The 13087-nt window shown below is 41.0% G+C and overlaps 1 protein-coding gene across 2 annotated transcripts in view; it reads left to right on the top strand.

Moving 5' to 3' along the window:
• The window catches only part of plekhm2 (pleckstrin homology domain containing, family M (with RUN domain) member 2), a 95447-nt gene that overhangs the window by 53072 nt on the left and 29288 nt on the right, over positions 1–13087 (top strand). For both annotated transcript variants that reach the window (XM_034171946.1, XM_034171945.1), the window contains 2 exons: positions 5840–5972; positions 9359–9549. In XM_034171946.1, the coding sequence (XP_034027837.1) occupies positions 5840–5972; positions 9359–9549 (324 nt within the window). The remainder of the gene's footprint in view (positions 1–5839; positions 5973–9358; positions 9550–13087) is intronic.

The raw sequence follows: 13087 nt of genomic DNA, 5'->3' as shown, positions 1-13087 counted from the left end.
TAAAAAAAAAAAAAAAAGGTAGAAAAGGGGAGTTCGCAATAATAGTAGAATCTGCTGTTGACCGCTACAATCTCAAAACTATTATGTTCAAATGCTTTTTTAGCATCCTGTGAATCACTAACTAGTATTTACTTGTATAACCACAGTTTTCAATGATTTCTTCAATCTGCGAGGCATAATTTTGTTGGTTTGGAACCAATATTTGCTCATTTACTAGTGCTGCTTTGGGGTCATTGTCTTGTTGAAACACCCATTCAAGGGCATGTCCTCTTCAGCATAAGGCAACATGGCACTCTTACAAGTATTTTGACATATCCAATACTGATCCATGGTACCTATGGTATGCGATATATAGGCCCAACACCATAGTAGGAGAAACATGCCCATATCATGATGCTTGCACCACATGCTTCACTGTCTTCATTGTGAACTGTGGCTTGAATTCAGAGTTTGGGGGTCGTCTCACAAACTGTCTGCGGCCCTTTGGACCAAAAGAACAATTTTACTCTCATCAGTCCACAAAATATTCCTCCATTTCTCTTTAAGGGCCAGTTGATGTGTTTCTTTGGCAAATTGTAACCTTTTCTGCATATGTCTTTTATTTTAACAGAGGGACTTTGCGGGGGATTCTTGCAAATAAATTAGCTTCACACAGGCGTCTTCTAACTGTCACAGCACTTACAGGTAACTCCAGACAATCTTTGATCATCCTGGATCTGATCAATGTGTGAGCCTTTGCCATTCTGGTTATTCTTCTATCCATTTTGATGGTTGTTTCCGTTTTATTCCACACTGTCTCTGATTTTTTGTCCATTTTAAAGCATTGGGAGCCATTGTAGATGTACAGCCTATAATTTTTTGCACCTGCGTATAGGTTTTCCCCTCTCCAATCAACTTTTTAATCAAACTACGCTGTTCTTCTGAACAGTGTCTTGAACGTCCCATTTTCCTCAGGCTTTCAAAGAGAAAAGCATGTTCAACAGGTGCTGGCTTCATCCTTAAATAGGTAACACCTGATTCACACCTGTTTGTTGTACAAAATTGACGAACTCACTGACTGAATGCCACGCTACTATTATTGTGAACACCCCCTTTTCTACTTTTTTTACTAATAGCCCAATTTCATAGCCTTAAAAGTGTGCATATCATGAATGCTAGGTCTTGTTGGATTTGTGAGAATCTACTGAATCTACTGGTACCTTGTTTCCCATGTAACAATAAGAAATATACTCAAAACCTGGATTAATCTTTTTAGTCACATAGCACTATTATTATTCTGAACACTACTGTATATAATATCACAAAGTGCAGGTGTCTGTGACACCTGCACTTTGTGCACTTGGCTCTGTCAGATCATGGATCATGGGCCTCTCTTTGTGCCACAAGAAGTTGAAAGTCATAGCAACTCATTCATTAAAAGCATCAGTCGGTTCTGTCTGCATGCGATGAAATTAAAAACCTGTAGTTGTATGCAAACATTTGGGCACCCCTGATGATTTCCATGATTTTCCTTATAAATCATTGGTTGTTTGGATCAGCAATTTCAGTTAAATATATCATATAGGAGACAAACAGTGATATTTGAGAATTGAAATGAAGTTTATAGGATTTACAGAAAGTGTGCAATAATTGTTAAACAGAATTAGGCAGGTGCATAAATTTGGGCACACAAAATTTGGATTCTGGTTGAAGATACCGTCGACCATTCTTCTTTACAAAACATCTCAGGTTTGTTGGTTTCCGAGCATGGACAGCCCGCTTAAAATCACACCACAGATTTCCAATAATATTCAGGTCTGGGGACTGAGATGGCCATTCCAGAATATTGTACTTGTTCCTCTGCATGAATGCCTTAGTAGATTTTGAGCGGTGTTTAGGGTTGTGTCCTGTTGAAAGATCCAGCCCCGGTGGCAACTCAACTTTGTCACTGATTCATGAACATTGTTCTCAAGAATCTGTTGATATTGACTGGAATCCATGTGACCCTCAACTTTAAGATTGCCAGTACCTGCACTGGCCACACATCCACACAGTATGATGGAAACCACCTCCAATTTTACTGTAGGTAGCAAGCATTTTCTTGGAATGCTGTTATTTTCAGCCATGCATACCACCCCTTGTTATGTCCAGATAACGTCAATTTTAGTTTCATCAGTCCACTGCACCTTATTCCAAAATGAAGCTGGCTTGTCCAAATGTGCTTTAGCATACCTCAAGCGACTCTGTGGCGTGTATGCAGAAAAGGCTCCTTGTGCAAAGTGTACTGTATAGTTGAACGATGCATAGAGGCATTATCTGCAGCAACATCATGTTGTAGGTCTTTGGAGCAGGTCTGTGGGTTGACTATGACTGTTCTCACCATCCTTCGCTTCAGCTTCTCTGAGATTTTTCTTGGCCTGCCACTTCGGGCCTTAACTAGTACTGTGCTCGTGGTCTTCCATTTCCTCACTATGTTCCTCACAGTGGAAACTGACAGCTGAAATCTCTGAGATAGCTTTTTGTATCCTTCCCCTAAATCATGATGTTGAACGGTTTTGCAGGTCACTTGAGAGGTGTTTAGAGGCTCCCTTTTGCCACTCATTAGAAGAGATACAAATAGGGGAAACATTTGCAAATGGCCACCTTAAATACCCTTTCTCATGATCGGATTCGGTCAATGGTCAGTGAGCTTACCAAACCAATTTTGTGTTCCAATAATTACTGCTAAATGTATTCAAATCAATAAATTGGCAAGGGTGCCCAAATTTATGCACCTGCCCAATTTGGTTTAAATAATTATTGCACACTTTCTGTAAATACTAGAAACTTCATTTCATTTCTCAAATATCAGTGTGTTCATCTGCTATATGATATATTTAACTGAAATTTCTGATCCAGGCAACCAATGATTTATGAAGGAAAATCCTGAAAATTATCAGGGGTGCCCAAACTTTTGCATACAACTGTATGATCCACAAAGAAAAAAAAATTAAATAAATAAAATATTGTTCAATTTACTAATTTTGCCTGGAGATGCTATGTGATACCATGCATGCACTCAATGACATGCTCGTCAATATTTGATTGTTCCACCTGCCAAAAAAAAGGGTCCTGCCTGCGGTGGAAACATAAACCAAGCCAGACTTAACCGTTCTGACACATATAATACTGTGCAGCACCAACTCGAACCACTCAGTGGAAACGGTGCTGTCAGTATACGCAGGCTAACTCATCAAGGAGTGACAGGGCCTTCATACTTTATGATTTTAAGGAACCACTAGGCAGTGGACTGACTTGTCCAAATGGAATCTTTTTAATGCACATAATATTTGGTGCTTATTCACAGCAGGCATTTATTTTTTCAGATGATGTTTTGACCCGTTCATTAAATGAGACAGCTCCCGATTCAGGATTCCCGGTAGATTGTTAGGCTCCTACTGTCTGTAACTGATCCATTACATACATATAATGGATTTTGTCTGTTTTATATGTATAATGGCTTTTGCAGGGGTGGTGGCCAAGTGGTTAGTGCATGTGGTTTCAGTATGAAAGGTTCCCGGTTCAAACCCCAGCCCTGGAACATTTCTCCATGTATTGTGAAGTTGCGTCAGGAAGGGCATCCATCGTAAAACGTGTGCCAATTCAACATGCAGATCCACCTTAGATTTGCTGTGGAGACCCAGAGGGCAAACAAGGCAGCAGCTGAAGGGACTTACTATACGTATAACGGATTTTGTCCATTTTATACATATAATGACGTTTGTCCATTCATAATGGACAAAATTCACTGGTCCACCTGAATCCACTGTATACAAGTTTTATTGTGCTTGAATGGTTGTTATATTCCTGACAAAAAAGTCAGTCTTATGAATGTTCTTGTCTCGGTAAATTCTTGTATTCTGGGTGACTGTATGTCATGCACCATACATATTTCAAGTCTTCAGGATAAAATACTGTAATTTCCCGACAATAAGCTGCTACTTTTTTCACACGCTTTGCACACTGCGGCTTAAACAATGATGCAGCTAATTTATGGATTTTACATGCTTTCTCATAAGTCGAAATACATCAGTTGATGCCGTTCATTGCTTGGCAGAAAGCTGCAGTCCTCATGTGGTGTTACTTCACACACAAAGTAAATATAAAGTCTTACCTGTTCATTTTAGTGGATTCATCATCATGTCCTGAAGCAAAATTATCCACATAAAGTCTCCTGATTTTGGAAAGCGACATCTGAAAATGCTTTAATTCCTTGTTGTGCCTGAAGAAGTCCCTCTCGGCACTTTGCGCTACAGTTGCGCCATCAGATCAGTCAGCGGAGCCTTCTCTCCCCCCACCCTTCCCCATCAGGTCTCTGTATTTGCGCCACAAGTTGAAAAAGTCACAGCGCCTGATTAACGTCTCATTTACCACAGACACCAGGCAATCCTGGCTTTATGCGATGAAATTATCTCATGATCCAAAAAGAAAAAAAAAGTTAAAGTTACTCAGTTATCTGTGTGGAGCAGAGATGCCGCGCGCCACCGTGTGCAGGCTGGATGCCGTGCTGGTCAATATTTACTTGTAACACTTTCAGAAAAAAAAAAAAAATTACGGTACATATTTAATTAAAAGTTTAAAAATCTTTCTAACATTTTTCTCATGATACACCATGGAGACCTGTGGCTTATAGACAAGTACGGCCCATTTATGTACAACTTTTTTTTTTTAATTGGTGGATGCGGCTTATATTCAGGTGCACTTGGTAGTCCAGAAATTATGGTACCTTCCACAGCATACGAGGTCTGTTAGAAAAGTATCGGACCTTTTTATGTTTTTCAAAAACCTGATGGATTTGAATCACGTGTGCTTGCATGAGCAAACCTTGAACCTTCGTGCGCATGCGTGAATTTTTTCACGCCTGTCGATTGCATCATTTTCTGGTAAGCAGCCTTTGTGTGAGGTGTGTGTAGTGCGCTCGGTGTTTTTTCATTCCAAGGAAAAAGACGGAACGACTGGAGCAGCGCCGCATCAAATTTTGCCAGAAACTGGGCGACAGCCAGGTGGAAACCATTCGTATGATTCAGACGGCTTTCGGTGACTTTTCAGTCGTGTGACTATCCGAGAAATTGTGGAAGAGGTGGGCATGTCACAGCATGTCCTGTGAGACTTCAACACAAAGGCGCTTTTGCTCCGCCGTTGGCAGCTTCGTGCCGAAGCCATCGGCATGATTTTCACCGCCAAATCTTCTGTCACAGTGGAATGTTCCGAAAAAGTGTTGATGTCCTTTCTACCGCAATTTTCGGATAGTGACACGATGGTCCCGCATCACCACAGCGTTCACTTTGGAATTGATCTGGTCATTTCAGCATGTTGATGGCCGACCGGAGCGCGGCTCGCTCTCCACCGTTGTGCGGACGTCTTTAAACCGGTTGTACCACTCCTTAATCTGTGTGATGCCCACAGGATCGTCACTGAAAGCCGTATAAATTATCTGAATGTTTTCCACCTGGCTGTCGCCCAGTTTCTGGCAAAATTTGATGCGGCACTGCTCCAGTCGTTCCGTCTTTTTCCTTGGAATGAAAAAACGCAGAGCGCACGACACACACCTCACACAAAGGCTGCTTACCAGGAAATGATGCAATCGACAGGCGTGAAAAAGTTCACGCATGCGCACGAAGGTTCAAGGTTTGCTCATGCAAGCACACGTGATTCAAATCCATCAGGTTTTTGAAAAAAAATAAAAAGGTCCGATACTTTTCTAACAGACCTCATACTTTTGTGTTGGAATATTTAATTCATAGTCACACCGGCGACATTACAGGTGATTATGTACAACTTCTCTTTTCTTTTTTCTTTCTTTTTTTTGTTATTTCTTCAGCTGGTTCTTGGCAGTTCTCAGATCAGCCATGGTGAAGGGCTGTCGAGAGCCACCTTTCCCTTCAGTCCTGACAGATGCAACCATGGAAAAACTGGCTGTTGTGAAGTTCATCTCTCAGGAATCTCACTGTGAGGTACATGAATGTTGAAGTGCCTCCTGAATCTTTATAACTACTGTATTTTCCAAACTGTATGATGTACCAGAGTATTAGTGACCTCTGACCATAGTAGCACCATGAAGAGGAAAAAAGTATAAGTGGCATTGCTCTATACATTGCATTTATTTTTTAAATGTGGTATTGTTACCAAATACAACAAGAAGCAAAATTAATTTAATTGCCACATTATTTTTAATGCAAACTGTGTGAGCAAGCAAAAGCTAATAGGCTAATTAATATTATTGTGTGGGGCACAAAACTCACAAGTAAACTGCTTCTTGTCACCACTGAACAGATGAAAATAAATTACATTTTACCTCACACAAGTGCCCAGCTCTCCACAATTTCTCTTATACTCACTCAACTGGTAAGCCACTGAAAGCCGAGATAGGCATGTCCCAACTTGTCCTCTGACACTCCAAAACGGAGGTGTTCTTTGTCTCGCTCCATCAGCGGCTCCGTCGTGACGCGCGAAACCTCCGCACGGCTTTCCATGACAAAATCTCTTGTTAAAAGTGAAATCTGCCGGAAAATGGCTGATGTCCAGCTCTTGTGATAACCAGAGAAATTGCACACGACGGTCCCGGATCGACACAGCCATCCGTTTAGAAATGAAATGGTGGTTTCTGCCTGTCGACCGCGGCTCGGAGCGCAGTGCACCGTGCGCCATTGTGGGCCGTCCTTAAAGCAGTAGTAACACTACGTAATCTCTGTGAAGCCCATAAAATTTTCACCGAAAGCCATGTGAATTTTCCGAATGGTTTCCAGCTGCCTGTCTCTAACAGTTTCTGAAAAAATTCTGATGGAACAAAGCCCAAATCATTCTGCCATTTCCTCGCAATGAAAAAACGACGAGAGGGGTGGACCAGTGCTCACTCAAAGCCTGCCCACAGGCGAATGATGCAACCGACAGGCGTGAAAAAACTCACGCATGTGCATGAAGGTTCAAGCTTGGCTGACGTAAAAACATATGCATCAAATCCATATATTTTTTTGCAATATATATATATCCATATATTTTTTTTGAAATAAAAAGGTCGGATACTTTTCTCACAGACCTCGTATATGGATGCTGGGTGGGAGTCAGATTTGAGGAGGATTCAAGCAGGATTCCCTGATGTTTGAACGTAAATATAGCTAGAATCCGGCTTGCTCAGGGATCATGATGTCATATTTCCACACTAAGTTCATATGCTGACAGCATTTGCGCCACTGTGAAGGCATTCAGTATGACTGCAATATCAAGGACAGCAAACAGCTTTGTTTCTCTGCGGGGCCTTCTCACCAAGAGAATCCACTGGGTGCACTGTGACATACAGATAAAAACACTCACAGCCGCACATATTTTTCTTCAGCTAAGACTGACCTTTGCTAAATGAACTGCCATGCTGTTCATGTTGCTGCGCCAGGAACTAGCCTCTTTGTCCACATTGTGCTACTGTTCCCTGCCCCTATTTTTGCATGTGACCATCACATCTATAAACTGTGTGTATACTGGACAAACCCTCTGACTTGTTTGTTTTTGTGCAAATATTTGCTCATTTTGAAATGTATGCCTGCAACACATTTCAAAAAAGCTGGGACAGGGGCAACAAAAGACTGGGAAAGTTAATGAATGCTCAAAGAACACCTGTTTGGAACATTCCACAGGTGAACAGGTTAATTGGAAACAGGTGTGTGTCATGATTGGGTATAAAAGAAGCATTCCAAAAAGGCTCAGCTGTTCACAAGCAAATAAGGGGCGAGGATCACCACTTCCACTGTGTGAAAAAAGTCCAACAGTTTAAGAACAGTATTTCTCAATGTTCAATTCCAAGGAATTTAGGGATTCCATCATCTACAGTCCATAATATAATCAGAAGATTAAGAGAATCTGGAGAACTTTCTACATGTAAGTGGCAAGGCCAAAAACCAACATTGAATTTACCTTCAATCCCTCATGCAGCACTACATTAAAAACCAACATCATTGTGTAAAGGATCTTACCGCGTGGGCTCAGGAACACTTCAGAAAACCATTGTCAGTTAACACAGTTCGTCGCTACATCTACAAGTGCAAGTTTAAAACTCTACCATGCCAAGCGAAAGCCAAATATCAACAACATCCAGAAACGCCGCCACCTTCTCTGGGCCCGAGCTCATTTGAAATGGACAGACACAAGTGGAAAAGTGTGCTGTGGTCTGAAGAGTCCACATTTCAGATTGTTTTTGGAAATCATGGACGTCGTGTCCTCCGGACAAAAGAGGAAAAAGACCATCCAGGTTGTTACCAGTGTGTTACTGCCCATGGCATGGGTAACTTGCATATCTGTGATGGCACCATCAATGCTGAAAGGTACATCCAGGTTTTAGAGCAACACATGCTGCCATCCAAGAAACATCTTTTTCAGGGACGTCCCTGCTTATTTCAGCAAGACATTGTCAAGCCACATGCTGCACGTGTTACAACAGCGTGGCTTCGTAGTAAAAGCGCGCGGGTACTAGACTGGTCTGCCTGCAGTCCAGACCTGTCGCCCTTTGAAAATGTGTGGCGCATTACAAAGTGCAAAATACGACAACGAAGACCCCAGGCTGTTGAACAACTGAAGTCATACATCAAGTAAGAATGGGAAAGAATTCCACCTACAAGGCTTCAACAATTAGTGTCCTCAGTTCCCAAATGCTTATTGTTGTTATAAGGAAAGGAGATGTTACACAGTGGTAAACATACCACTGCCCCAACTTTTTTGAAATGTGTTGCAGGCATCCATTTCAAAATGAGCAAATATTTACACAAAAACAATAAAGTTTCAGTTTGAACAATAAATATCTTGTCTTTGTGGTGTATTCAGTTGACTATAGGTTGAAGAGGATTTGAAAATCATTGTATTCTGTTCTTATTTACATTTTACGCAACGTCCCAACTTCATTGGAATTGGGGTTGTATTCATAACTTCATGGATTAAAAGAGTTTAAACAGATGGGTACTATAAATTTCAACCCCAACCCCCCCCCCCCCCCCCCCCCCCCAAAAAAAATTTACAGTCATATCCCTCACTTCAGGAATATGATAAACACCATTGTCTAAATCGGTACTCCCTGTTTTGGTTATAATACCAAAATGCACACATGCCAGCTGTCAAAGAAGAAGGTGTTGCACTTGTATTTTTTTTTTTTTTGCTATGATTGCATCTGAAATAATGCTAGAAATGACATGTGAGTGGTACTGGGAGGCACCTTGCCTACCACACCTATAGCAACATTTGACTTGAGCTGTGCAAACCCTGTTTTAGTATTTGCCTGTTTTTCATCATCTTGTGGGTCATTTTAGCAAACTTTAGTATATTTCATAATGGTAGTGAAGTCATGCTTGCCTCTTTTCAGGTATCTGAAGTGTCCATCCGACTTTATTCACTTGTCCACTGGGAGGATCCAATGGACATGACCTTGTCACCTCAGTACAACACATCAAGTGCTCGACTGGCTTCCACCACTAAGGAAGGAGTTCTGCAGTACCGGGCCGGCACCACCTACCTGGGGAAAGAGGTGTGGAAAAGCTGCTACCTTATTCTCAGGTATGGACACATGTCTTGAATCTCGAAACAAATGAACCATTAAGCATTTTTATTTTTGTCAGATAGATAATGAGAAAACAAAAAAATAAATAATTTAGACACTTGCAAAAGTTTTTTAAAAAACAAAACAAAACAAAAAAACAAGTCACATTGCCACAGCTGGTTAGTTAGGTCAGTGCATAATTGGATAGTGACAGTTTTTGTAATTTTGCTTCTGTATACTACCGCAGTGGAGCTGAAATGAAACAGTTTGCTTCTAGTGTGCTTTCAGCTTTAAGTGAATTTGCAAACAAAATAAATCACATAGTATACACCATCCTTCTATTTTCAGAATAAATAAATAAATGTACACACTGCATTATTTCTATATAGATAATTACTTTTACAGTTTTCTTGAGACAAGTGAGGGAAGGAACACATGGACATTTCCAAGTCACTGAATAGGTCTTCAAGATCACTTAGGGTAGTATCTAACTAGGTCACAACTATTGGTGAGACGTTGGAGACACAAAATTGCATCACAACAGGCAAATTTGCAACAATTTATCAGTTGGAATCCCATTGAATTGGTACTAACGATGCGTTGACGCATGTTGCCCAAATGTGGGCTAAATGTCACGAGGACTGGTGACAAAAATACAGCTAAAAATTGCCAGTAGCCCACATACATAGCACATACATGAGTGCTGCTCAGATGCTGCGCAGCATTCTTGTATTGTCGAGCAACACTCATGCGACGTTTGTACAGTAGTGTTCAGAATAATAGTAGTGCTATGTGACTAAAAAGATTAATCCAGGTTTTAAGTATATTTCTTACTGTTACATGGGAAACAAGGTACCAGTAGATTCAGTAGATTCTCACAAATCCAACAAGACCAAGCATTCATGATATGCACGCTCTTAAGGCTATGAAATTGGGCTATTAGTAAAAAAAAAAAAGTAGAAAAGGGGGTGTTCACAATAATAGTAGCATCTGCTGTTGACGCTACAAACTCAAAACTATTATGTTCAAACTGCTTTTTTAGCAATCCTGTGAATCACTGAACTAGTATTTAGTTGTATAACCACAGTTTTTCATGATTTCTTCACATCTGCGAGGCATTAAATTTGTTGGTTTGGAACCAAGATTTTGCTTGTTTACTAGTGTGCTTGGGGTCATTGTCTTGTTGAAACACCCATTTTAAGGGCATGTCCTCTTCAGCATAAGGCAACATGACCTCTTCAAGTATTTTGACATATACAAACTGATCCATGATACCTGGTATGCGATTTGCAGGCCCAACACCATAGTAGGAGAAACATGCCCATATCATGATGCTTGCACCACCATGCTTCACTGTCTTCACTGTGAACTGTGGCTTGAATTCAGAGTTTGGGGGTCGTCTCACAAACTGTCTGCGGCCCTTGGACCCAAAAAGAACAATTTTACTCTCATCAGTCCACAAAATATTCCTCCATTTCTCTTTAGGTCAGTTGATGTGTTCTTTGGCAAATTGTAACCTCTTCTGCACGTCTTTTATTTAACAGAGGGACTTTGCGGGGGATTTTTACAAATAAATTAGCTTCACACAGGCGTCTTCTAACTGTCACAGCACTTAGAGGTAACTCCTGACTGTCTTTGATCATCCTGGAACTGATCTGATCAATGGGTGAGCCTTTGCCATTCTGGTTATTCTTCTATCCATTTTGATGGTTGTTTTCCGTTTTCTTCCACGCGTCTGTTTTTTTTTTTTTTTTTTTTTTTTTTTTGGTCCGTTTTAAAGCATTGGAGATCATTGTAGATGAACAGCCTATACTTTTTGCACCTGTGTAAGTTTTCCCCTCTCCAATCAACTTTTTAATCAAACTACGCTGTTCTTCTGAACAATGTCTTGAACGTCTCATTTTCCTCAGGCTTTCAAAGAGAAAAGCATGTTCAACAGGTGCTGGCTTCATCCTTACATAGGGGACACCTGATTCACACCTGTTTGTTTCACAAAATTGACGAACTCACTGACTGAATGCCACACTACTATTATTGTGAACACCCCCTTTTCTACTTTTTTTTTTTACTAATAGCCCAGTTTCATAGCCTTAAGAGTGTGCATATCATGAATGCTTGGTCTTGTTGGATTTGTGAGAATCTACTGAATCTACTGGTACCTTGTTTCCCATGTAACAGTAAGAAATATACTCAAAACCTGGATTAATCTTTTTAGTCACATAGCACTACTATTATTCTGAACACTACTGTATATAATATCTTGGCTCCGTCAGATCATGGATCATGGGCCTCTCTTTGTGCCACAAGAAGCTGTTTGAACATAATAGTTTTGAGTTTGTAGCGTCAATAGCAGATGCTACTATTATTGTGAACACCCCCTTTTCTACTTTTTTTTACTAATAGCCCAATTTCATAGCCTTAAGAGTGTGCATATCATGAATGCTTGGTCTTGTTGGATTTATGAGAATCTACTGAATCTACTGGTACCTTGTTTCCATGTAACAATAAGAAATATACTCAAAAACGTACCACTGTTGCTCTGGGGGTTGGTAAGGTTAGACCTTACCTGTGTGAAGCACTTTGAGGCAACTCTGTTTTGATTTGGCGCTATATAAATGAAAATAAATTGACTACTGACTACTATTATTCTGAACACTACTGTAGGTGCAAGTATTTGCTGCGCGACACTCTCACGGATGTTTACTGCTGCTCACGTGCCTGAAATGACATGTTTGTGAGCAAAGTGCTCAAGATGGCTGTGCCCTGCTATTATGCTGCTGTTATATGAAAAAAAGGCTATGGATGCTCCAGACTGCAGCCACAGAATGCGAAGCCCTGTAAATAATAATAAAATAATAAATAATTTTTAAAAAGGCTAGTATGACTTCATGGAGGAGACAAAGCAATAAAAGTGTGCACAGCGTAATCACCGACTTATTAACAGCCACCTGCATCTCTTCAGTATTATTCTTCCCACTGCATCTACTGTCCTCTCCTCCCAGGTATGACCAGTCTATGAATCTCCATTAATACAGCCCTTCTCAGGCTCCGGCATCCAATCAAAGCGCTCCTCGACACGCACGGACTCCTTGATCCTATGGAAGCGTTCATCATTGCGCTCGAATGGCCACCTCTCTGCGGATTGCAGAGGACAACACAATGAAGCATTCAGTGTTTCATAGTTTCCCACAATCCCCCTGGCAGCCGCATACACTTCCCAGAATGCGCCACGGTGCCAGCAGAGTTCCACTGTCTTAAAGCCGATGTAAACAATGGCGAAGCGAGGATGGGAATGGCGCGGATTCAGCGAGTTCAGGACTGATTATGATGATGACACATTCTCTCAAGTTGACAGGGTTATCTAGAGGAGGTGTAGCACCTGTGATAAACGTCTGCTGTGCCCCGATATTGTCTTGTTGTCCACACTTCACAAGGTATGTTTACATTGTGCCCTAAACTGGAACTCTGCTGAAATGACCTCTCGCGTGAGTCACGGACTGCCAGACGGCGAGAGATTTCACATCTGCGAAATACCAAATTAAACTTACTTCCATT

The sequence above is a fragment of the Thalassophryne amazonica genome, chromosome 6, assembly GCF_902500255.1.
Source record: "Thalassophryne amazonica chromosome 6, fThaAma1.1, whole genome shotgun sequence".
NCBI lineage: Eukaryota > Metazoa > Chordata > Actinopteri > Batrachoidiformes > Batrachoididae > Thalassophryne > Thalassophryne amazonica.
Note: the sequence above shows the minus strand (reverse complement) of the source record. Positions and strands in the feature narration are given on the sequence as shown.